At 45.0% G+C, this 23,487-nt stretch overlaps 1 protein-coding gene across 3 annotated transcripts in view; it reads right to left on the bottom strand.

Annotated features, from left to right (window-relative positions):
• Positions 1-9,663: 9,663 nt before the first annotated feature.
• The window catches only part of pdzrn3b (PDZ domain containing RING finger 3b), a 194,587-nt gene continuing 180,763 nt past the window's right edge, over positions 9,664-23,487 (bottom strand). For 2 of the 3 annotated variants that reach the window (XM_063215277.1, XM_063215279.1), the window contains 4 exons: positions 23,189-23,251; positions 22,399-22,500; positions 20,623-20,739; positions 9,664-12,749 (listed from right to left, as the gene is read on the bottom strand). In XM_063215277.1, coding sequence (XP_063071347.1) covers positions 10,812-12,749; positions 20,623-20,739; positions 22,399-22,500; positions 23,189-23,251 — 2,220 coding nt within the window. In that variant the 3' untranslated portion in view covers positions 9,664-10,811. The remainder of the gene's footprint in view (positions 12,750-20,622; positions 20,740-22,398; positions 22,501-23,188; positions 23,252-23,487) is intronic. The other variant, XM_063215278.1, reaches the window with a different exon arrangement.

Here is a 23,487-nt window from a genome sequence, read left to right as displayed (position 1 = left end):
AAGACGACGGCCTTAAAAGGACCAATTAGCTCGTCCTGTCATCGAACATTTATCGCCTGCATGGGGAAGAGCGAGAGGACAGATGGGAATGTTTTTGAAATCTGGGGCGACAAAATGGAGTACAGGTTTTAAGAATGCATGGCTCCGAGACGTAGGACCAGGGCGGATCCAGCCATTTTGGGGCCCTAGGCGAAATATAAACAGAGCCCTCAAAAGTCATTATAGACATACTGTACTATTCTGCGTTTTTGGTGCTATTTAAGTGTTCTGTCTCATGTAGATCTTTGATTAGGCTACTTCACGTAAGTGACACATTAAGATCAAGCCTGTCTTTTTTGCATGTCTCCAGTGACTTGTGTGACACTTGAGGCAACTATGGAGGACAGAATTGGTCGGGGTCCTAGAGGCAATTGCCTAGGTTTGCCTAATGGAAAGTCCGCCTCTGCGTACGCCTGAAGGATTGACTCATCTTCTCCACTCTATACACTTGCTTTGAAGAAGACTGAACGTACAAACTGCTGAGGATCATCCAGCGCCCGCGTCTTTTAACTTGAATTTCCAAACTGAAAAGCAAGCCTTGCATGTCATTTGTAAGGCTGCAAAATGAAGGATTAGGATTACCATGCCCTATGGTAAAAGCAGAACGGCATGGAGAAGAAATGTTCCGCTGCTTTGCACCACTGTTTATCAGGCTCCAGTTCATTTGCTTAGGGATCCTGATTTACTATGAATATGCAAACGACCTGGATGTAGTTTGTCTTTTTGATTGCACAGGGGTGGCAGCTGGAATTGCTCTCACTATCACCAGAACTAGCCTATCTCTATCACCTGGCTCTCCGGGAAATTAGAGGCTGAAATGAGACGAATGTGAGTGCTGATTTCCCATGCATGATATGGGTGAACTGGTTTGTTTTACATGATTGCACGTTCTCCAAAATGAGGAAAAAACAAGCAGTCGCTGATTTAGCATACTGGCAAATGTAGGCCTGTTGGAATGATTGGGGGAGTCAGACTCGGCTCACAAATTCATTCCGCCTTTAGGCTTCTATCCAGTCGCAAACATCATATTACTTTCTTTAAAGGTGCACTAGGATGATGGCGGTAGAGTAGGTATTGCAATGCTTATCATTGAAACTTTTCATCTTTTCACGAATATTTACCAAATAATAAACTGACATTTACTGGTATGACCAAAGAACAGAAAATTTTGTAGCATAAGATGCCTTTTGGAAATTGAAAATGGTAGACCTGGAGAAGATACCCCTTTTCATGTATGAAAAGGGCAATATTCCCAGTCATAATGAATACTTAGAATTTGATGGTGGAGGTAAGTGTTTGTGAAAAAGGTAACACTTGTGAATGGGCAGCATGAATTCTGGAAAGAAACTGCTAAAAATATTACACAGTGCACCCTTAAAACAATGCTAAGTGGTTATTGTCTGTAGAAATACATGAAAAAACAAATTCCTTTTCCCAACCCTTGAGGTCACAGAAGATACAACCTGGTTTCAGGCATGGAGGTGTGTTGAAACACCTACAGTATAGTGAATTTTATAGCTTATCTCTTTTTTATGACAAATAAAAGGTCACCACGCGTAGTACCATTCAACATCTACAAATTAATTATATGGGAGAAAATTGTGCTGATGATTTAGTTATCACTATTATTATTTCTCATGTTTACCTCAGGCGACTGTAGAAGGTGTAAAACTCAATTAGTTTAATTTCGCTCACATAGCAAGGAATTTAATTTGACAGTAAAATGAGTTTTGCGGAACAAATGAGAAGCTGGTAGTGCCACAAGGTCTGAGGCTGTAAACTAACACAACAATTTTTCACATTTGCATGGAGCATGTTAAAGTGCATGAACTATGTATAATAGCATGTCTGGGCTTATCGCGAACTCCACAAAACGCATCGGTGAATTAAGAAATGTACCATTTTAATGTAGATTGTGTGCATTTACGCCAGTGAGACACTATGAGAGTAATGAATACTATCCCTAACATGGCACAAATGGTTGGGCACTCATTTGCTATGCGGCCAACCCGGGTTCGACTCCCGGCCCAGGTCCTTTGCCAACCATTCCCCGTCTCTTTCTGCCCACTCACTTCCTGTCACTACCTTCACTATCCTGTCAAATAAAGGTAAAACAAGCCCACCAAAAAAGAGAGTAATGAATACTTCTATATTAACAGAACCCCCCCCCCACAACTTGAACAACACACATGAATCATATTGTGAGCTGGTGATGGACCATGTAAGGGAGTTAGTTATGTGTGTGCACAGCCTTCAGAGGTCTCCTGTGATGTGAGGGACCCGCCCGCCTGCCCTGTGAGGTTTCCTCTCATAATAATGAACTGAAGTCCACAATTACTCAATGCTGTTACAGCAAAGCAATCGGGCTAATTTCTCCATTAGCGGAGTGATGTTTGCGGTCACGGCTCATTTAATTCCCGGCCTTGATATTTGGCAGCTTGCTGTAAAGGGGAGTTACTATATTTGGTTGCCCCCCTAGTCATTAGCATTATTCATCATGTCTTACAGTCTGCTATAGTGTCTGGACCGCGCCCAATATCCACTCTCTCCATGCTGCCTTGAGGAAATGAACTTAGATACACTCATAAGGAATGTTTGTTTTAAATTGCTATTATAGGTGCTGTTGAAATTTGGTCAAACTTGGGGCCAGTGAGGAAAGACGATTTTGTTGTTGAGTCACTACAATTTACACATCAAAGGGATTTAAACAAGAAAATCCTTAATTCAGTTCCTCAAGGATTTCACAGAACTATAAATAGAAATGATGTCAGAATTTATTTCAAGGATGCAACCCCACCCCAACCCCCCCAAGATGTAAACAGCTTCTGCCCCGGCACAAAATAACCCCCCTCAGCAGACAAACGTGTCTCTCTGGTAGCACGCCTCAGGCAGGAGGCTTTATCGCTAGCAGCATGCTTTCCCTCTGCCAGGGCATCCATCTCTTAAGCACCACGCTAGCCAGCTCCTGACCTGCTCCTCCGTGGCCAGCATCACACCCCCCCTGGATGGATAAGAATGAAAAAGTCAGCTTTGACCCGAAACGCTACATACATTTCTTTAAAAGTGGGAGAAATTCTAGTCGAAGTTTGTTCATTCTTATCTTGTCAGTTTGTTGTCCTGCTCCCGGGTCAGACGTTTTTTTTGGATTAACCAACTCCTTCACCCCCTGGTTCCTAAACTTTTTTGGGTCGGGGTCCTATAATGTAGCATAAAATCTTCCATTGACCCTCTAATACACCTCAAATTACAGTTATGACAACTTTGAAATGGTCACTTTTATGCAAATACAGAGTGGGACCTGTGCAACATAGTGGTGCTGTAGAATTTTCATGTTTTGAATTACAACAAACTTTTTCATGGATGCTCCGGTGGCAATGTGTTGCGGACCCCTTGAGTACCCGGACCACTAGCTTATAACAGCACTCCAGACCCGCCAACAGATAGGGACAAACGGATAAGTTGTTCAGGGCCCAGGGAGACAGTGGAACCAGAATTGGGTCCCCATTATAACCGTATGCATTGAGAGAGGGGCCCTTTTAGTTTTGGATTTTGTTTTGGGACCAGTCAAAGCTGTCAGTGGCCATAAGTACGGTGCACAGCCAGCCAGCCAGCCTTTGTTTCATTTGTTTTCAGTTTCACTTCTACGATAAGCCAAATTGAGGAGAGAGAGGGAAGAGGGGTGGAAGAGGAAGAGGAGAAGGAGGAGAGAATCAATTCAGGAATAAAGTAGCGATAGAAGGAGAGGTGACTGAGGGGAGGGGGGTAAGACCAGAGCCAGCTCTGCAATCAGTCTAATCTGCTTGCATCAGGAGCTGAGCTGGGACAACCCCAGGATGGATTGCTGCTGGAGGTTTATGTTGGGTTTTTCTGCCTTCTTCTCTTGCTTTGACTTGCAGGCAGGCAGCACGCCGTTATCTTGCAGAGAGGGAGCGTAGCAAACGTAGCTTACTGCCGACATAAATCACGCCGCTTTGAGCTTGGACAGGCCTGTGAAAAGCAATCAATTACCTACTAATGGACAGAGTGCGAAGCAAAGGAAGAGACAGAGAGAAAAAGAAAAAGGACAAAGGGAGAGAGAGGAGGGAGCGAGAGGGAGGATGGAAGGGAAGAGAAAAAACAGAGAGAGAGAGGGGCGGAGGCAAAGAAAGTGAAAGTGAGTGCTCTCGTCTCGTCCACAGGGGGTATAATTATTAGCACACTAAGTGCCGCTGATTAAAACTGCAAGGAAAGAGTTGTATTCACAGAGGGAGGCCAAGAGGAAGGCAGCACACTAGCCTGGATAGAAGAGAGAACACACTAGCCAGGCCATGCCTTTCTAGTGACGCAACGCCTTCAGCGTTGCTACTAGTCAGGTCAAGAGCAATGCAAGTACTTTCTGAGCTCCTGAAAAATCGGGAACTCCTCCCATTTTGTCGGGAAGCAAACAACCATTAGCAAACCAAAGGAGGCTTGTCAACCATGCCGTTTGGGAAATGCTAATTGTTATTCTCTTGGTCAGACGAAGTCTCGAAGAGATTTGAAAGTCGATGATAATCAGGCTAACAACACACAGCAAGGAGCAAGAAAACCATGAAGCCAGCAAGGCAAGCCAACATCCTCCCTCCTGCAGTAACTCTTGTCAGTATCAACCTTCTATAAAAGCCTGACATGCTGGTGCCATTGGTGTTTCTTGCCAGAGCCCAAAGGTTTCATTTCTGCCTTGCCCAGACCGTGTGTTTTCCGATGTACCAAAAAGCTTCCCTCTACTCCTCCTCCTCTTCCCACTCCTCCTCCTCCTTCTTCTTCCCACTCCTCCTCCTACTCCTTCTTCTTTGTCTTTCTCTTCTCCCCTTCCCACTCCTCCTCCTCCTCCCACTCCTACTCCTTCTTCTTCGTCTTTCTCTTCTCTTCTCCCCTTCCCACTCCTCCTCCTCCCCCTCCTCCTTCTTCTTCTTCTCCTCCTCCTCTTCCTCCTTCTTTCTCCTCTTCTTCCCTCCAGCACTAATTAAGTGGTGCACATCAAAAGGCTCTTATCCTGTCCTGACTGGCCGTCTGGCTGGCTGTGCGAGGTGGCTGGTGTCAGATGGGGTGGCCTGGGCAGCACTCAGGGCTGGGCAGGGACCACAAACCAGCCTGGGTATTTTGTTTGGCATACTGCTAGGGATGCACCGATACCACTTTTTTGAAAACCGATACAAGTACGAGTACATTAATGTGTGTACTTGCCGATACCGAGTACCGATACCGATACCTTTTACCACCAAAATACGATGAAAATAAATACATGGCCTTGTTTTTTTCCACCTATGATATTTTTCATTGTCCATTTCCATGTAGATTTAAATGTTAGTAAATGTATGAATGCACTTTTTTTCCCATGCTGCTTTCAAATCCACAGAACGTGACAAGATTTAGCATTGTTTGGTGTAATAGCAGTATCGTTCCTGGTATCGGCAAGTGCTTGACGAGTACGAGTATAATGAGCAGTATCGGGTGCCAATACCGATACCCTACATACTGCATATCAGCCCCTCACCCCTACGTCCATACTGCAATGGGCTCAGTCCACTATATATTGAGGATGCACCAAGGGCCGCACCATCGAAATTGAGGGCCGGTCTCTAAGAGAAAATTTTAAACAAACAAACAAACAAACAAAAGCATTGGCCCCTGAAGACTGTTAGCCCACCGGGAAAATGCCCTGTATGCCAGATCAGACCAGTACTGCCTGGCGTGTTGATTGGAGTTTGGCTCCTACGGGCTGCACTGCCGAACTGCCATTCGCTGATGAGACAGAGTCCACTGGGCTGGAAGGGCTCAGAGCTGACCTTTTTGACCTACCCCCGTCATGCCTGGCATTCGGGGTGCGTTTGGTGGGGTGGGGGTGGGGATGGGACAGTGGGGGTTTGTGGTGGAAGAGTTACGGAGGTCGGGTAGTGGTGGCCTCATAGGTCAAGTGGTTAGTGGAGTATGTGGATAGCTGTGACCACCCCCATCCCCCTCACTCCATACACGCAGACAGACTCACACACACACACTCACTCACTTCAGCAACCTCAACTTGCTTCAGACACACACGTACGCACATACACATGCACACACACATGCACACACACACACACACACACACACACACACACACACACACACACACACACACACACACACACACACACACAATCTCTCTCAAATTGATGCCCAAGTTCGGGGGAGGAATGGGTCCAAATCAGTGTTGGGAATCTAGGGATGTGCATTTCTGCCAAAAACACTATTCGAAATTCGATGGCCACTATTCGAATGTTATTCGAAATTCGAAAAAAAAAAAAAAAAAAAAAAAGTGCGTTTGCTGAGTGAGGGACTCCCGCCGTCATCCCTTGAAACATGTAGCCTGAATTCCGCCGACGTATCATAAAGAGTTCAATACTTATTTACAGTGGCCTTCCATCTACAGCACCAGGGGGGAGCAATAGCTAGAAAATGCTGTCGAGTGTTGTACACCTCTGAACGTCCAGCAGCACGTTCACTGGAAGAGGTCTGTGCGTCCGTGACGAGAAATATTTATCATTCCCTTCCCCTCCTTCCATTCTCGTGGCACGGCAAAGTAAACCCCACTGAACAGTAGTTGTTCGCTAGTTGGGCTGCATTAGTTAGCAATTAGTTAGCAATTGACATTGTTGACAGACAGTATCCCGATTAACACGGCTACAGGGGTGGCTTTTACAAAGTTTGTTTCACAAATCCGAAGCAACGCCATATGAAACGGCCCCCAAATAGTTGCAGATTATAGTGTAGTGAGCCAAATAAAATCGCCTCAGATAAGAGTGCTCAGCTAGCTTACTTCGTTTGTTAGCTTATCATTATTAGCGTTTTAGAGATACCTGTATTGATAACCTGCCATTGTTGACACTGACGTTGGCTAACAGCTACAAGTAGCTTACCTTGCAGAAGTTTATGCTGGTCAAATCAGACGCAAATTGATGTGACATTATTCCCGAACAGTTACAGATGACAGTCCATGTTTAAAAAAAACATCACCAATAGCAGATTTACAGTGTCAGCGATGTATTTATGAATGCCCAATGCAATGCCCATTCCTGAAATGCACGAGATGCGTGGCTTCTCCCTGGCTGTGTGTGTCGTGTCGGCGGGGGGGCGGGACGCTTTCAGACACACTCGCCTTGCGTGTTGGAAACATTGAGAGTAAATAGAATTTACTCTCAATGGTTGGAAATGAAAGATGAGCATCGTATCTAGACCTACCAGAGAAATTAGAATACAGGGGAGCTACTAGGTTAATTTAATGTAACCCTGCAGTACTTTTCATTTGTCACTTAACACTGCAAGGGAGGCAAACACAGATTTTTTTTTACTGGATGGATTTTTTTTATTCGACAGGACTATTCTAAATTCGAAAGGAAAACGAATATTCGAAGGTTCGAATATTCGTGCACATCCCTATGGGAATCATTTCCAATTTGGGCCAAAAGATGAGGAAATGGAGAAACTGGGCAGAATGAAAGGGAAAGGAAGTTAAAATGAGCACTATTTTGTTCTTATTCACCCTCCACATGCATCTAGTTATCTAATTCATAAAATGATGTAGCGAGAACCAAAAAAAAGTAAGTAAAGCCTTCTCCGTGTTCATCCCCTTCAGCCATGGCGAGGACTAGTTTGACTTTACACCACACACTTCTAAAAAACTGTGGTTCTGAGAGATTTTGCATTACCACCCCCCCAAACCCCAACAGCGTTTGTGCCAATTATGCAAATCCTGCTCACGGTTAGGAAATCTAACTACATTGCAGCGGAAAACAAGAAAATATTATGCCCTGCAGGGTCCATGCAACTCTGGTGCCGTTTTCCGACCCTAATTGCTTATGAACTCAGGAACAGCCCTTAGGTCCTTCTAAATGCTCTCTCTGGGCACTGACAATGAACCAACTGCAGATCAGAGGTCACAATTAGGGGTCCATATTACTGTGTAAACGAAACATTGTTGGTTTTAGAGATGAACTTTAACCACTTCCGGGGTTGTTAAATTTCAAGGAAAAATTAGCAGTTAATCGATTTTTAGGGACCAGTTTAGAGCAGAGTTCAATTCGACTCTCAAAGCATTGACTTGCCACTGCACCATTCAGTATGGTTTGCGGTGTTAATTCAACAGTTGGGGGTTGAATTTAACCAGTGGTGTAGTCTACTTTTTATGGTGGGTATACTGTATATTTGAGCATTTTTTGAAGTGGGTATACTGTATATATTTGTGCTATTCAAAACAATGGATCAATCAATTTTAAGTGGGTATACTGAAATCCCTGAAATTTAGAAGTGGGTATACTCCGTATACCCGCGTTCTACGTAGACTACACCACTGAATTTAACGGGGCACAATGTGGATGGCCCAAAGGTTAGAGACAAAATGAAAACAACAACTGTCTAAATGGTTGTTTGGTTGCTTGGAAGCTGAAAGGAAGATGTCATTCGCTGTGTCTCAGATGGTGCACTTCATGCACTATGTTTCAGTGCGTAATTAATCACCATACACACTGAAACACAAATACTGAAGTGCACAATCGCACCATTAGAGATCCAGCAATTGACTGGCAATGGTAGAGGAAACGTGAATGCTGTTTCTGTGTCTGCTCTACATAATGTCCTCAGAGATAATCTGCTTCCTTGCTGCTCTCTAATGTGTGATGCGTTCAGCACCACTACCTCGAGGTTTACAAAGTACGAGGGAGTTCAGAAAAGCTGAGGGAAAACTGGGACATGTGGGCACAATGCCCCTTAATCAACCCACCAGAAAAAGATTGAGCCGCCATTTATGCCTTTTTAGCGGCAGTGCTCTTTTTTCATTCAGAGTAAATGTATGAAGGGATAGACATGCTTTCGAAATACATTCTTCTGGGATTAGCCTGTATGCAGCTGAATTACACGGTTACATCAGTACACCCACATGAGCAGTCTGGGGTTTTTCCTCCTCAAAGGGTTTGCTTGGAGTGGTGGTGTGGTTTGAAATCCCCAAAAAGTGTGGTTACCTTTGACACAGATTGGATGGCTGTTGCTTGGAATCATTTTGTCACCATTCAAGCAGGGTAATATAAGGGACAGCTTGTATAACACTTGTAGCACCGTGAAAGATGACGCACAGCAGCCAAAACTGAAAATACTGAGTGCCCTCACAATAAAGGGATTAAGTGCTCTTAACAAATCCACTGGAGTTTCTGAAATTCTGATTCTAAACTTCTAATGCGACACTCTAGAGAACAATATGACTCACCCAAACTTACTTTCTAGCACTTCTGGAAATATGCTAATTTCCCAACTCGCCATGAGTTTAATAGTTTAGTGAAAACTACATTTGAGTCAAAATGACCTTTCTCCTCTTTGTCCAGCCGTTCTCTAACCCTAGCAGCTACCGTAGCTTGGACCCACTTGTTTCAATGAGAACATCCAATCTTGTAATTAGGATATTATCACTAGACTCAGAGAAGAAGATGGAGGGAAGGTAATACAATTATTTCACTAAAAGGAATGTAAGAAATTAGCACATTTCCAGAGATGTTGGAATATCGCTCTTTACTTAATTGAAGGGCATAAGAGCTAATGAAAAAAACATCCACACCAAGGTTTTTTTTTGAAAGCTCATCAAATATAAAACAATAATTTATTATTTCTCTCATTGTACAATACATCAAATGGTTTCTAACTAAAGAGGTGTTAAACTTTGTGTTATTCTTTGCCTGATACATGGTTTCCCATAAAGGCTGGCCGACTACAATGGACAACAACAGAGAGGTTTTGTATTTTTTACAGTCATACAGGTGATGTCTTCTCCTAGAGCCACAGATACATGACACTCTCACATTTGTTTTGAAGAGATAAGGAACAGCACTGTGTTTGGCAGTCAGAAAATCAGAGATCTCAGAGTTAAAAAAAAACAAAACAAAAAAAACAGCACCTAGTGTGGAGGATTTCTCTCAGCGAAAGTGTCTGCTTTCAACTAATGAAAACCACACATCAGGAATTTCACATAGAAAACAGTTCTGTGTTCACTGTGAAGCTAAATATTGTTGTATGTCCTTTTAATATGCAAAACAAATGCATAAACAGTAAAATACTGATAATAGTTACTTGCTTAAAAAACAGGAAACAAATGCTAAATGATGGCAGTTCTTAACGTATGGCACACAGTCTTTGAACAGTTCCAAAGCCTTTAAAACCCCCAAAATATCATGGCAATGTTCATTGTTTTCCTTAAAAATGCAGTTTCCATTGTGTAAAACAGCAAGCACGAAAAGAAAGAAAGTTATAGAGTGTGTGAGAAAAATGTCTTTTTTTGTTTACTTTCAGTAAATTTCTTCTCCTTGTCCAAGTCCTTCTGTGAGAGTCCACACTGCCCCCCTGCTTGGGGCACATACATTCTCAGTACCCTATTGTACAGTTCCATCCACAAACAACTTTCCTATCACCCTCTACTATAACCCCATCTCTTACCCGCCCCCCATCATCACTACTTCTCTCTCCCTCCTTCTTTTTGTCCTCGGTATCTTCTTTTACACTAGTATCCTATTTACAAATGTTGCCGCATTGAACGAGGCAGGAATCTCTACCCCAATTGGTAGTGTCTTATGTACAGTGGGTTTTTGGCTGGTGTAAGGGACGCTCCCTATTGCCCTCCCCACCCCCCATCCCCTCTCCCTCCCTCTCTCTCTCTCTCTCTCCCATCTTCCTCTACCTACTCTGTCATCTTCCTCTCCCTCCTCTCCCATCTTCCTCTCCCTCCTCGGCCTGGACTAGACGGTGGTGACGGAGAGCAGGGAGTTGTAGACGCGGGTGCCGTCTGGTGAGCGCGAGCCGTGCGTCAGCAGCTCCTGGATGGTCATCCAGTTGTCGAAGATCTTCTTGTTGCGCTTCTTCATCATCTTCTTGTGACTCAGTTCGATGATGTTCAGCTCCTTGCGCGGCGCCGGCTCGTCCGGACCCGAACCCGCGTTGGCGTTACCGCCCGGCCCTCCTGGACTGCCGGGACTACCCGGGCTGCCGGGGCTGTCCCTCAGGCTGTCCATGCGACTCTGCTTCATGAACTCGCGGCGCTGGCGCTGCTCGCGGGCCCGCACGGCGTGCTGCTTGCGCTCCTCCTTGCTCCAGTAGCGGCCCATCTTCAGCTCGCTGGCCGCGTCGTCGTCCGTGGTCATGCCGCTGCGCTCCTCGCGGATGCGGATGGCGCGCTCCTTCAGCAGCCGGTCGCGCACGGGCCGCTTGGTGATGTAGCGCGTGCCGTCGCTGCGGATCTTCACCTTCCACTCCATCTTGGGGCCCAGCTCCGAGTCCCCGCCCCCCTCGCCACCGCCGCCGAGCCCCCCGGGACCCCCGAGTCCCGCGGCCCGGCCCGAGGAGGAGGTGGGCGCGAGCGGGCACATGCTCACCAGGCTCATCTGGCTCTGGGCGTACTCCACAGCCGACTTCTGCTGGATCAGCTGCATGTAGCTCTGGTAGTGCTGCGCGTGCGCGGGGATGTGGGCGTGCTTGTAAGGCGAGTAGCCACCACGGCTTCCCTTGCCCCCACCACCACCACCGCCACCACCGCCAGCCTCTGTTTTCCTCTGCTGCTGGCCCTCCGCTTGGGTACCGGTCTCCGGCTCCTTGGAGGACGAGGAGGAGGAAGAGGCGGCTCTTCCTCGGCTGCTGGGGCTTCCTGATCCCCCGGCTCCGCAGGCCTCCTGGACGGGGGAGAGCAGGGGCTTGAGCGCCCTCCCGCTGCCCGGGTTACCCGTCATCATCCCGCCGCTTCCCTCGCACAGTGTCTCGGTGGCGCGCCGCAGCGAGTTGTCGGGCGAGAGCTCAAGCGTGAGGGGCGTGCTGCGGCAGCTCTCGCCCGTGTTGTACGCGCTGGAGCTGTCCTTGTCCGACTTCTCGGGCAGCTCGCTGATGTCGGCCAGCTCGTGGCGTGCAGCGCCGACACCGGCGCCGCCGCTGCCGCCGCGTGTGCCTGCGGCGGCGTCCACGCTAGTGTTGTAGTTGCGGAAGCCGCTGTTGTGCAGCATCCATGACTCGCGGTACTGCTCGCGCAGCTGCTGCATCTTGTGCGCGCGCACGATGCTCAGGCACTCCAGCTCGATGGTGCGCAGCTCCTCGTTGAGCAGCTCCAGCTCCTTGTCCACCCCCTCCTCTCCTCCTGCTCCTCCTCCAGCCGCCGCCGCCACTGCTGCCGCGGCGGCGGCCGCCATGCCGGAACAGTAGAGGGCGCTGGTTCCTCCCCCACCACTGGCGGCCGCCGCAGCGCTGCGCACCTGGCACTTGAGCTCCAGCAGCTCGCGGAAGCGCTCGCACTCGTCGGCCGGGATGCCCAGGAAGTCGGACTCGCTGATGAGCGACTCGCTGCTGAAAGGCAGGTCGGCGCTGCCCAGCGTGTCCTGGCTGTACGTCAGCTGCCTGCGCCGCCCGCCGCTACCGCTACCACCGCCGGCCCCCCGGCTGCTACTGCTGTGCTGCCCGCTGCTGCCGCTGCTGCCCAGCGTGGCGGTGCCCGAGCAGGCACAGCCCTCTGCCTGGCCCTGGTGGTGGTGGAGGTGGTGGTGGTGGAGGTGGAGGAGGTTCTCCTGCTCCTGCTCCGAGCTCTCGTCGTTGCGCGTGCTCTCGTCCGTGCGGCCCACGCCGCTGTCCTTCTCGTGGCGCTGGGAGAGCAGCGTGGCCGTGTCCGTCGTCAGCCCGCCGTCCTCCTCCAACTTCTTCTGAGAGAGGGGAGACGGGGAGAGAGAGAGAGAGGGGAGAGGGGGAGAGAGAGAGACAGACAGACAGGCAGACAAAGAGACAAAGAGAGATGGAGAGATAGGGAGGGAGAAACAGAAAGAGATACAGAAAGATATAGCATTGATTTAATCCAGGAACTAGAATGTCTAATACATGTTCTCATTTGCGACAACACAAAATAGCTTCAATACAATAGTTTTGTTGTTTTTCTGTCTGGAAACAGGAGAGACACAAACAAGACCATGACGTGTTGCATATCCATGTCTAATCGCACAACGGGTGTGTGGGGTATGAGTGTGTGATGTACCCAGACCGAGTTACTCTGGCGTTGTGATTTGTGAACCTTTGGCGGGTGCCTATTGGGCTGATCTTACAAGAACCAGAGCAAGACCAACTCGTACAACAAAACTTCTTTAGTCTGCTAGGTGGGTTACTCTAGTTTATAAAACTGAGTGTCTGTATGCTGCAAAACCAAATAGTGTTTTTTCTGTGCAATAGTTTTTGTCTACCAACAGAATATGCCCAGAAATAACCAACCAAGGCTTAGTCATAAAACAACAGACACAAAAACAATAGTATTGTGCATCCATGTCTAATCGTGTGATGGGCTGTCTGTCCCCAGACTGTCTGAGTGTGTGTGAAAAAAGGCAAGGCCCCACAACCACCTGTCTGTGCTCTGGAGTACAGTAGTATCAGTGAGGATGACATGGTTGAAAGCACAGTCTGATATCAACTGGGTCCCTACCCACATAGTAACAGTTGTTTTGAAAATAAGCAGATAAGGGGACCCGTGGACAATCTTATTCCAGTTCTAACAACAAAACGAGGTCTCTTGAGGACACGCATACATTCCCCCAAGACGGCAAGCATGGGAAATCTCAGACTTGTCCCAAAAAAACTCACTACCACAGTGGAAATGCCTCCAATGCTCAATGCTAAATTAGCTTTACAGAATAGTAGATCTCTAAGGAACAAGCCTTTTGTTGTCAATGAGTTTATCTGTACCCACAACCTTGATTTTTTATTTTTAACTGAAACATGGCTGGAAAAATCCACTAGCTCTATCACACTTATAGAAGCAACTCCGTCACACTTTAATTTCATTAGTACAGAAAGGCAGAATAAACAGGGAGGGGGGATAGCAATTATTTTCAAGGCACTGTTTCAATGTCAAAAGACATCACTAGGTGAATTTTCATCTTTTGAATACTTAGCTGCAGTTCTAAAATGTTCTTCTGACATACTGTTATTGACTATTTACAGACCTCCAAGACTTTCTGCACCACTCTTCTTAGAGGAATTTGGTGAGCTGTTGTCGAATGTTTGTGTGAACTATGATAGCTTGTTTATAGCAGGCGATTTTAATTTTTACGTGGACGACTTAGAGAATGTCTATGCTAAGGAATTTTTAAGTCTTATTGACATTTTTAGCCTCACACAGCATGTAACAGGACCAACACACAACCAAGGTCACACTTTAGACCTAATAATAACAAAAGGCCTTAATGCTTGTGCTAGTGTCAAAGACTATGGCTTTTCTGACCATTACTGCATTTTTTCTGATGTTTCTATGTACCCTCATGTTCAAAGGGAATCTGTTACAGTCAAAAAACGTATAATCAACTGTGAGACAGCCTCACTCTTTCAGCAAGCACTTTCAGAGATCCAAAGTCAAACCTCAGAGAGTGCAGATGATCTCATGGTTAATTTTAATTCAAGGATGACCCGTATTATGGATGTTATTGCCCCCGAAAAAATCAAAACAGTGGGACGTGAAAAAGCACCTTGGAGAAAGAATCCCACAGTTATATTGCTAAAGCAAGAATGCAGGAGGGCTGAAAGACAGTGGCGTAAATCCAAACTTGAAGTCCACTACCAAATCTATAAACACACACTCTCGAAATACAACCAAGAAATTTCTAAAGCTAGACAATCTTTTTTCTCTGACATAATTAACAGAAATATTAATAATGCACGTGTCCTGTTTGGCACTGTGGAAAAGCTAGCAAGGCCCCCAAATCTAATGCCCTCTGAGTTCCTCTCAGTCAGCAAATGCAATGAGTTCGCATCCTTTTTCAAAGGAAAGATTGAAAAAATACGTGCAAACATACTCACACATGTGCAACCGACCCAAGATTCAGACCAGCTTGCTATGGTGAAGTTAAATCCTAACCTCATGAGAAATTTTCATTTAGTTGATGTGGACATTCTTAATAGAACGGTACAAAGTCTTAGCTCCTCTACATCTGACTTAGATATTTTACCAACAGCCTTCTTCAAATCCATCTTAAATCTAATATCATCAGATGTACTTCAGATCATCAACACCTCACTACAAACAGGCATATTCCCAGGCTGTCTGAAAGAAGCAGTTGTGAAACCCTTACTGAAAAAGAACAACCTGGATGCACTGGTACTAAACAACTATAGGCCCATATCCAATCTACCATTCATGGGTAAAATAATAGAGAAAATTGTTTTTAACCAATTAACTGCTTTTCTAATCTCTAATAGCTATTTTGATAAGTTTCAATCAGGTTTCCGTGCCTACCACAGCACTGAAACAGCTCTTATTAAAGTTATGAATGACATAAGATTGAATTCTGATGCTGGCAAATCATCCGTCTTGGTACTTCTTGATTTGAGTGCTGCTTTCGATACAGTTAATCATTCTATACTACTACATAGACTGGAACACTGGGTTGGCTTTACGGGCATAGTGATCGACTGGTTAAAATCGTACTTACAACAAAGAAGTTTTTTTGTCGCCATTGGAAGACATACTTCATCACCAATGTCTCTGGATTGTGGGGTCCCCCAGGGCTCCATTCTGGGACCACTACTGTTCAATCTGTATATGTTGCCACTGGGACACATTATCGAGAATAACTCCATAAATTACCATAGCTATGCGGATGATACCCAGCTCTACTTATCTATGTCCCCAAATGACTATACCCCCCTTGAATCACTCTATCATTGCATGGACCAAATTAACAAATGGATGTCTCACAATTTCCTCCAGCTGAACACAGATAAAACTGAAGTAATTATATTTGGGAAAAGAGAGGAGAGACAAAAGATTGCTACTATCCTTGAAACGAAGGGACTGAAAGCAAGGGAAACAGTTAAAAATCTTGGGGTCCTCATTGACTGTGACCTAAACTTCAACAGTCACATGAAAGCTATTACTAAGTCTGCATTTTATCACATAAAAAACGTCTCTAAATTTAGGGGCCTGATGTCTAAACATGATCTGGAGAAGCTAATACATGCCTTTATTTCTAGTAAAGTTGATTACTGTAACAGTCTTTTTACTGGCCTCCCCAATAAAACCATTAAACAGCTTCAACTTGTACAAAACGCAGCTGCAAGGGTTCTTACAAAGACAAGGAAGTTCGACCACATTACTCCAATTTTAAGATCGCTGCATTGGCTCCCAGTAAGCTACAGAATTGATTTTAAGGCTATGCTACTTGTGTTTAAATCACTAAATGGAATGGGACCCACATATCTACTGGATATGTTTCAGCTGTATGCACCAACTAGGTCACTAAGGTCAACGGAGAAGAATTTGCTGGTGATTCCAAAAGTCAAAACAAAGTGTGGAGAGGCAGCCTTTAGCTTCTATGCTTCAAAGCTTTGGAACCAGCTTCCAGATGACATAAAAAATGCACCCACTATTGATAGCTTTAAATCTAGACTCAAGACAAAGCTGTTCTCAGATGCTTTCCCCTAGCTTAAATTACTTATTCTTATTATTTTTATTTTTTATTTAATTTGTTTCATTTTATTTTATTTTATTATTATTTTTACCTTATGTTTTATCTTAATGTTTTTAAATGCTTTTTGACTCTAATTCATTTCCTTCTTTCTTCCCTGTTTCCTTTCATTTACATTTGTTAACTTTGTGAAGCACATTGAGTTGCACCTGTGTATGAAATGCGCTATATAAATAAACTTGCCTTGCCTTGCCTTGCCTTGTGTTGTTTGAAAAGTGAAGTCGGCACACCAACCTCTGTCTGATGTGTATGCTGCCCGAAACGTCACTATATTAAAATAAGAGAGAAACTGGAGCTTGGTGTGCGGATTTTATTTTTCAGTATTCATGTGACTTTGCTAGTCCTGCACCCACAACTTTTTTTGAGACGGATGTGCGTGCTTTTTTATCAATCGTGTATGTGTGTGTGTGTGTGTGTGTGTGTGTGTGTGTGTGTGTGTGTGTGTGTGTGTGTGTGTGTGTGTGTGTGTGTGTGTGTGTGCGCAAGATGGCCGCACGCAGCAATGGTGATGCGTGTCAGGGTTACCTGGACGCACCTTTGAACATCTAGCCCACCACACCCGTTGTAACTGCCATCGTCAATGTAGGAAAAGGTTTTAAAATTTGACATGGCTGACCTAAGGCTACTACTCTTTACAATGTGCCTACTTGCGACGGTAAAGACTGCATTCAAAGACGCCCTGCAGACCGGCAGAATCTTCAAACAAAAGTGGGCGATCCATGACCCTGTGCCCAAAAACGCCGGAGGGAGAGACTCTACTCACCTGGACCTTTTTTCCACCACGGTCAGGACATTGGAAGAAGATGAGTGGATTATATTCCAAAATAAGGAGAGGGAATTTCGAAAGACTCTGGATACAAAACATCTCGAGGATAAACATCACTTCCTCTTTTCAGGAGAGACGCCGGCGAAGTGGATAAAACTCATCCGTATCTTAAATGGAGTATACTTTAAAAATGGATCTTTCACAATCGTTAGAGGAAATGGAAAGCCACTAGGAGTACCTTTCTTGAAATTCACTGTGCGTGTACTGAAAAAAATGCCCACAATCAACCCAAAGCTACCCGAGGCCCAAACCACCGATGGCCTGGCTGGCTGGATAGAGGCGGAGCTGCGCTTCCTGAGAGAGGTCGTTCAGCCAGCGCTAGGAACGTCATGGAATGAAAAACAAGGACAAAAACAGGTGGGCAAACATAAATTGGCATATTTGTGGCAAACTAGGAGGTCGAAAGCAATCCAAATTGTCCTTAATGATAGTGCATACCCAAGTACACCAGCATGCGCAAATAGTGTACAGACGGTGCAAGACTATTATATCGCAAAATGCGCACCACAGATCCCCGACTTTAGAGTAGATGCGCCTCCTTGGTTAGAATCTCTGACCCCGATAGAGAGCCACGAACTGAATACGTCATTGTTTACTCCCTCTGAAGTAGAGAAAATTATGAATAACCTCCCCAACAATAAAGCCTGTGGACTAGATGGAGTCACATATGAAACCCTGAAAGCAACCAAACAAGTTTCGTGCATAGCCCTGACTAACATATTCAACACCTGTCTGGAGAACGGAAAAGTTCCAGAGTCATGGAAAGGGGCTTTGATACACCGTATCCCAAAAAAGGACAACATTCCCGAAGACCCCTCAACCTGGAGAGACATCTCCCTACTACCCACAGTGTATAAACTTTTTATGAAGTGTCTGTTGTCCCGAATCCTCCCGTGGCTAGTAGAAACGGGGATACTTTCACCAACACAGAAAGCATATATTAATAGACAGGGAATGAACGAGCACGTTTTTTGCCTCAAAACCGGAATTGATGATTTCAAACACTCCTCAGCAAAGTTGTACACAGTCTTCTTAGATTTCCGCGACGCCTTTGGCACACTGCCCCATAATATTATGTATCACGCATTAAGCGAAATAGGACTTCCACCGCTCTACTCGGACATAATTAAAGACGTATACTCTAACTCCTTCATCCAGGTCATATGTGGAAAAGCACTGACTGATCCTGTGCCACTTAACATCGGCATTAAGACTGGGTGCCCATGGAGCGCCATAAACTTTATTCTAGCTATCAACTCCTGGCTTAAATGGATGTGTCAATGCGCGCCCGCAGGAGCGCGCTCCCCGAACCCCGTCCAAGGCTACGCGGACGATGTGGAAATGTCATCAAGGGACGAACACGTGATTAACAACATGCTCCTGCGTACAGAACAATTCATACAGTGGTCAGGCCTGGACATTAAACACACAAAATGCGCTGCCTTCTATGAGAGACGAAGTGGTGGGAATAGATGGTACAAAGCTAAGTCTGACAAGCCCCCCGTCTTCTCAATAATGAGCAATCCCATCCGCATATATGAACGCCACGAAACATATCCATATCTGGGGCACAGGTTTAATGTGGCGGGCGACTGGGAGGAACAAGTGGCGGAGTTGTGCCAGGAGTACACCCAAAGACTGGCACTCATAGATTCTTCTCCCCTCCCTATTATGATGAAAATCGAGGCCATCAGTGCTATAGCAGTAGCGAAAATACAACACCTTTTCCCGAATGTCCACATTGCTCAAAATACGCTGGCAGCTCTAAATAACGAAACGGTGAGGCTGGTAAGAAAATGGACTGGATTAAATAGCCACACAACACGGGACATTATCTTCCAATCACGCAACGATGGGGGCCTAGGTGTCCCAAATGTAGAATGGATTTACACTGCTACAAGAACAGGGCATCTCATCAACATGTTAAACAGTGATGACACCACTGTCAGAGAACTGGCACGCGCATCGCTGTTGTTACATCTACAGCGACGTAAAATACCACCTGCCTCTCCCAGCGACCCCCAGTTTCTTGGATTCAAACTGAAAGAAAACGGCAAACTCGACATCAAGGCAGCCGGATTCGGGGTGCGCTCCGATTGGATAGATCTCAACGACCTTTGCCAACGAGCGCGACTTGAACTGTCCTGGAGGAGCACTGACGGAGCAGTAGTCACACTCGAGGATATTGTGACAAACCACCAGATTTCGCCCCTAGTGATCCTGAACGAAAACAACACGACATGCCAGTTGCAAATTAAAAACATCAGAGCATCACTTTTAAATAACAGCAAAACATTGAGCGCACAGCACTGGAAAAACCTAAAACTGCAAGGGAAATTGGCGCTCCTTGAGTCCGCCGACAAATCCGTGTCCCATTCAGTTTTTAAAAATCACTCCATCTCAGAAGAAATAATTGTGTTTGCCATTAAAGCAAGGCTGCAATGCCTGCCAACAAGGTACAACTTGTCAACTTGGTACCCATCAAAGTATGACCCTTCTTGTATCCTGCATTCAAACCAGCAAGAAAAGGAAACTGTTGCTCGTATACTAAATGGATGCAATCACTATAAGGGACAGTATGTCGCCAGGCACGACCGTTTGGTTGACATGGTTGCGAAGGATTTACAAAAAATATACCAAAGACAGGATTGCAGTTTTTTTTCTACACAGCACTGTGAAAACGAACTGGTTTCAACAGGAAATTTCTGATTCTGATCACTTTCAGAACATCCCAAATACACCCGATATTGTAATAGTAAATTCAGAGGAAAAATCGGCATGCATTATTGAGGTGGGGTGTTGTTTTGATCTGTATATGGACACTTGTTACTACTCGAAAGTGCTTAAGTATCAGCCATTATTGGAACGTATTTCCCAGTTGGGGTATGATTGCAGACTAGTAGTACTGATCTTTGGAAGCTTAGGCCATGTACACAAGAATGTAGTTAGAGGACTGCAGTTAGGAGGAATGCAAAAAAGAGGAGCAAAGAATTTGGCAAAGTTTTGCTCTGTTTCAGCTATTATTGGTAGTATGCAGATATGGAGACATAGATGTTTTGTTTATCCATGAATTTTGAAAGCTACAACAAAAAGAGGACTGGTACTATATGTAAAAGTGTGTAGCCCTTAAGATCTATCAACATGTCAAATACCTTTTCCAAAATATTTGGATCTTGTACCCTGTTGCTTGTCTCTTGGATCCAAATAAAAGTAATCATGTGTGTGTGTGTGTGTGTGTGTGTCTACCTGCTGCAGCATGCTGGCAGTGAACTGCATGGCCTGGTGGTGCTGCTGCTCTAGCATGTCCATGTGGAGGTCATCCAGGAAGTCATTCCTGTCATCATCCATCCAGCCCTCATCCAGCTGCCAAAGGAGGAGGTGAAAAGAGGAGGAGGAGGAGGAGGAGGAGGAGGAGGAGGAGGAGCAATACACATGAGGAGGAGGAAAAGGAGGAGGAGGAGGAGGAGGAGGAGGAGGAGGAGGAGGAGAGGAGGAGAAGGAGGAGGAGGAGGACAAGGAGGAGGAGGAGGAGGAGGAGGAGGAGGAGGAGGAGGAGGAAGAGAGCAATATACACATGAGTAGGAGGAGAAGGAGGAGGAGAAGGAGGAGGAGGAGGAGACAGAGGAGGAGGAGGAGCAATACACATGAGGAGGAGGATGAGGAAGAGGAGGGCGAGGAGGAGGAGAGAGGAGGAAGAGGAGAGAGGCGGAGGAGGAGCAGAGCAATACACATGAGGAGGAGCAGGTGAAAAGAGGAAAAGGAGGAGAGAGGAGAGCAATACACATGAGGAGGAGGAGACGGAGAGAGGCAGGGGAGGAGGATGAGGAGAAAAAGGAAGAGGAACAAGCCATCAGTCATGACAGGATATGATTGACAAACGTGCAATACACCCCTGCATACTGCATGGTATGCCAGCATGCCTTTTTGGTTGCTGTCATACTAAGTGTTTTGAAAACACTGGGTCAATGAGGTTGTTGTATACTGTGAAGCATTACGTATGTGCATTGGGACAATAATTGGCATTATAGTCTATTCCAGGGGTGTCAAACATACGGCCCTTGGGAGGGTTCCATCCGGCCCGGATGTAAAAAAAATAAAAATAAATTAACTTTTTTTTTTTTTTAATGAAATAACCGAAATGCGCAATTACGGCCCTCGGGGCAAAATCGAAACCTGCATGACATTAACCCAATGGTCCCTCTGTTACACTGTATATATGTAGTAAAGTGCACATCACACTTCTATTATAAATAGTGAATTTGTACTGTAACAGGCATTTCATAAAGCTCATATATTATAGACCTCATATATAGAGATAAAATGTTAATACTTCTTATTCGTATTGTATTGGTATTGGTTGTAATTAAATAATAAATATAATAGGATTTGTATTGGTTCCTATTAAGCTCAAACTGGAAATGGGATGTTAGAATGCGTGAAAATGCAGGAAATTACATATAAGAAATAAAAAATTTACCCCCAGACCCCCTGCCAAAATGAACTGTCCCATATTTAATTAATTGACGGTTGCCAATGAATGAATGCCAATGAATTGCTTTCAACATATTCAACACACTTAAAAAGTGATAGTACTGAACACTAATCCTCTGCTTTACTTTTTTTTTTTTTTTGCGATGATGTTACTAATGCGGCCCGCTTGAGGTCCACATGGGTTGTATGCGGCCCCCGGACCAAAATGAGTTTGACACCCCTGGTCTATTCTATTGTTCATGTTATAGTTAATTTTATATATCTTACATAATTCATTTTATAATTTTATTAAAGGGTTCAGGTTCACTCTAACCTCACACAAATATGAAGACATACTGGGCAAAGCACGTTGTTTGTGCCAAGTAATAAAATAAGAAAAGTGGACAGTAATCAGTGTGCAGGGTTTTCTGAACTTTCATCCTTGAATACGTTTTCCTGCCTCACACCTGGATCTGTACTGTACATATTACTGACGGCTGTACATATTACTGACGGTTATGCACAAGGACTCTCTTGAACTCTGATGGCTACCTGGATCTCAGGTCGAGCGACGAGCAGGCAGACGTTGGGGTTCTCCTCGCTGGTGAGAAGTGCTACTGCTTCCTCTCGGTTCTGGATCTCAATGCCATTGATCTGCACAGACACAGGGAGAGCACCATGAGACAGTCAGCAAGGGATACAAGGGAGACTTGAGGTTCACTCATAGAAGCACGTAGTTTACACGAATATGGATCTTTTTGAAAAAGTATTGGTTTTGACCTTCCGTTTACACAAAGACAGAGTGTTAAAAGCTACATATCAAAAACCCGGCTTTAAAAATTAGGAAGCTAAAACGCACGTGTTACAATGAAGTTTTTATTTTATCCACATGTTGCATTTATACCTAAACAGGAAAAAAAGTAACAACATTCATCAAAATATCCGGGTACGCTAAACAGCGCCATATAAAGTATAAGATCTATCCATGCTGTCATGTAACAGCCTCTTTGTGTAGATGGGCCTGCTGATGGACCCGGCCCGTTCACACATTGCTGAAAACACTGAATTGCATTGCTATGACATTACAAAGAGCCTTAAGTGACATATTAAACAAGACCTGGTCATTACAATTTTTGTGACAGTAAGGTTATAACATAGGCTCTGTGCAAGGAGGTTAAGCAAAAAACATGCCTCTCCTAAACTAAAAGAAGGCGTGTTTTGGAGAATGTAAACGTTTTTTTCCTCTGTTTGTCGTTTTTTCCCTATGCAGACAAAAGCAAGTCCAAGTTGGATGTACAGTAGGTGAAGTGTGTTTACACCGGTATTTGAAAGTGCTATTTACCTGAATGATTCTATCCCCTTCCCTGATCCTGCCGTCCTTGGCTGCAATGCTGTTTGGATCAATCTACAAAAAAGAAGAAGAATGAAAAGAAAAAACACAAACACTTTTACCAACATGAACATCAGATCACCAGCCATTACCCAAGTCTATTTATAAAAGTCATTTGCTTTTCAATGCAAGCCAGAAGCACATTCATAGCTGTAGAAATGAGGCACTTCAGCTAGCCTATTCTATCTCCTACATCACACCATGTCTAACATATCTTTTGTCAGCTGAGCAATCAATTCTGAAGCCATGCA

This window comes from Engraulis encrasicolus, chromosome 14, assembly GCF_034702125.1.
Source record: "Engraulis encrasicolus isolate BLACKSEA-1 chromosome 14, IST_EnEncr_1.0, whole genome shotgun sequence".
NCBI lineage: Eukaryota > Metazoa > Chordata > Actinopteri > Clupeiformes > Engraulidae > Engraulis > Engraulis encrasicolus.
The sequence above is the reverse complement of the archived record's forward strand: the minus strand, read 5'-3'. Positions and strand labels throughout refer to the sequence as shown.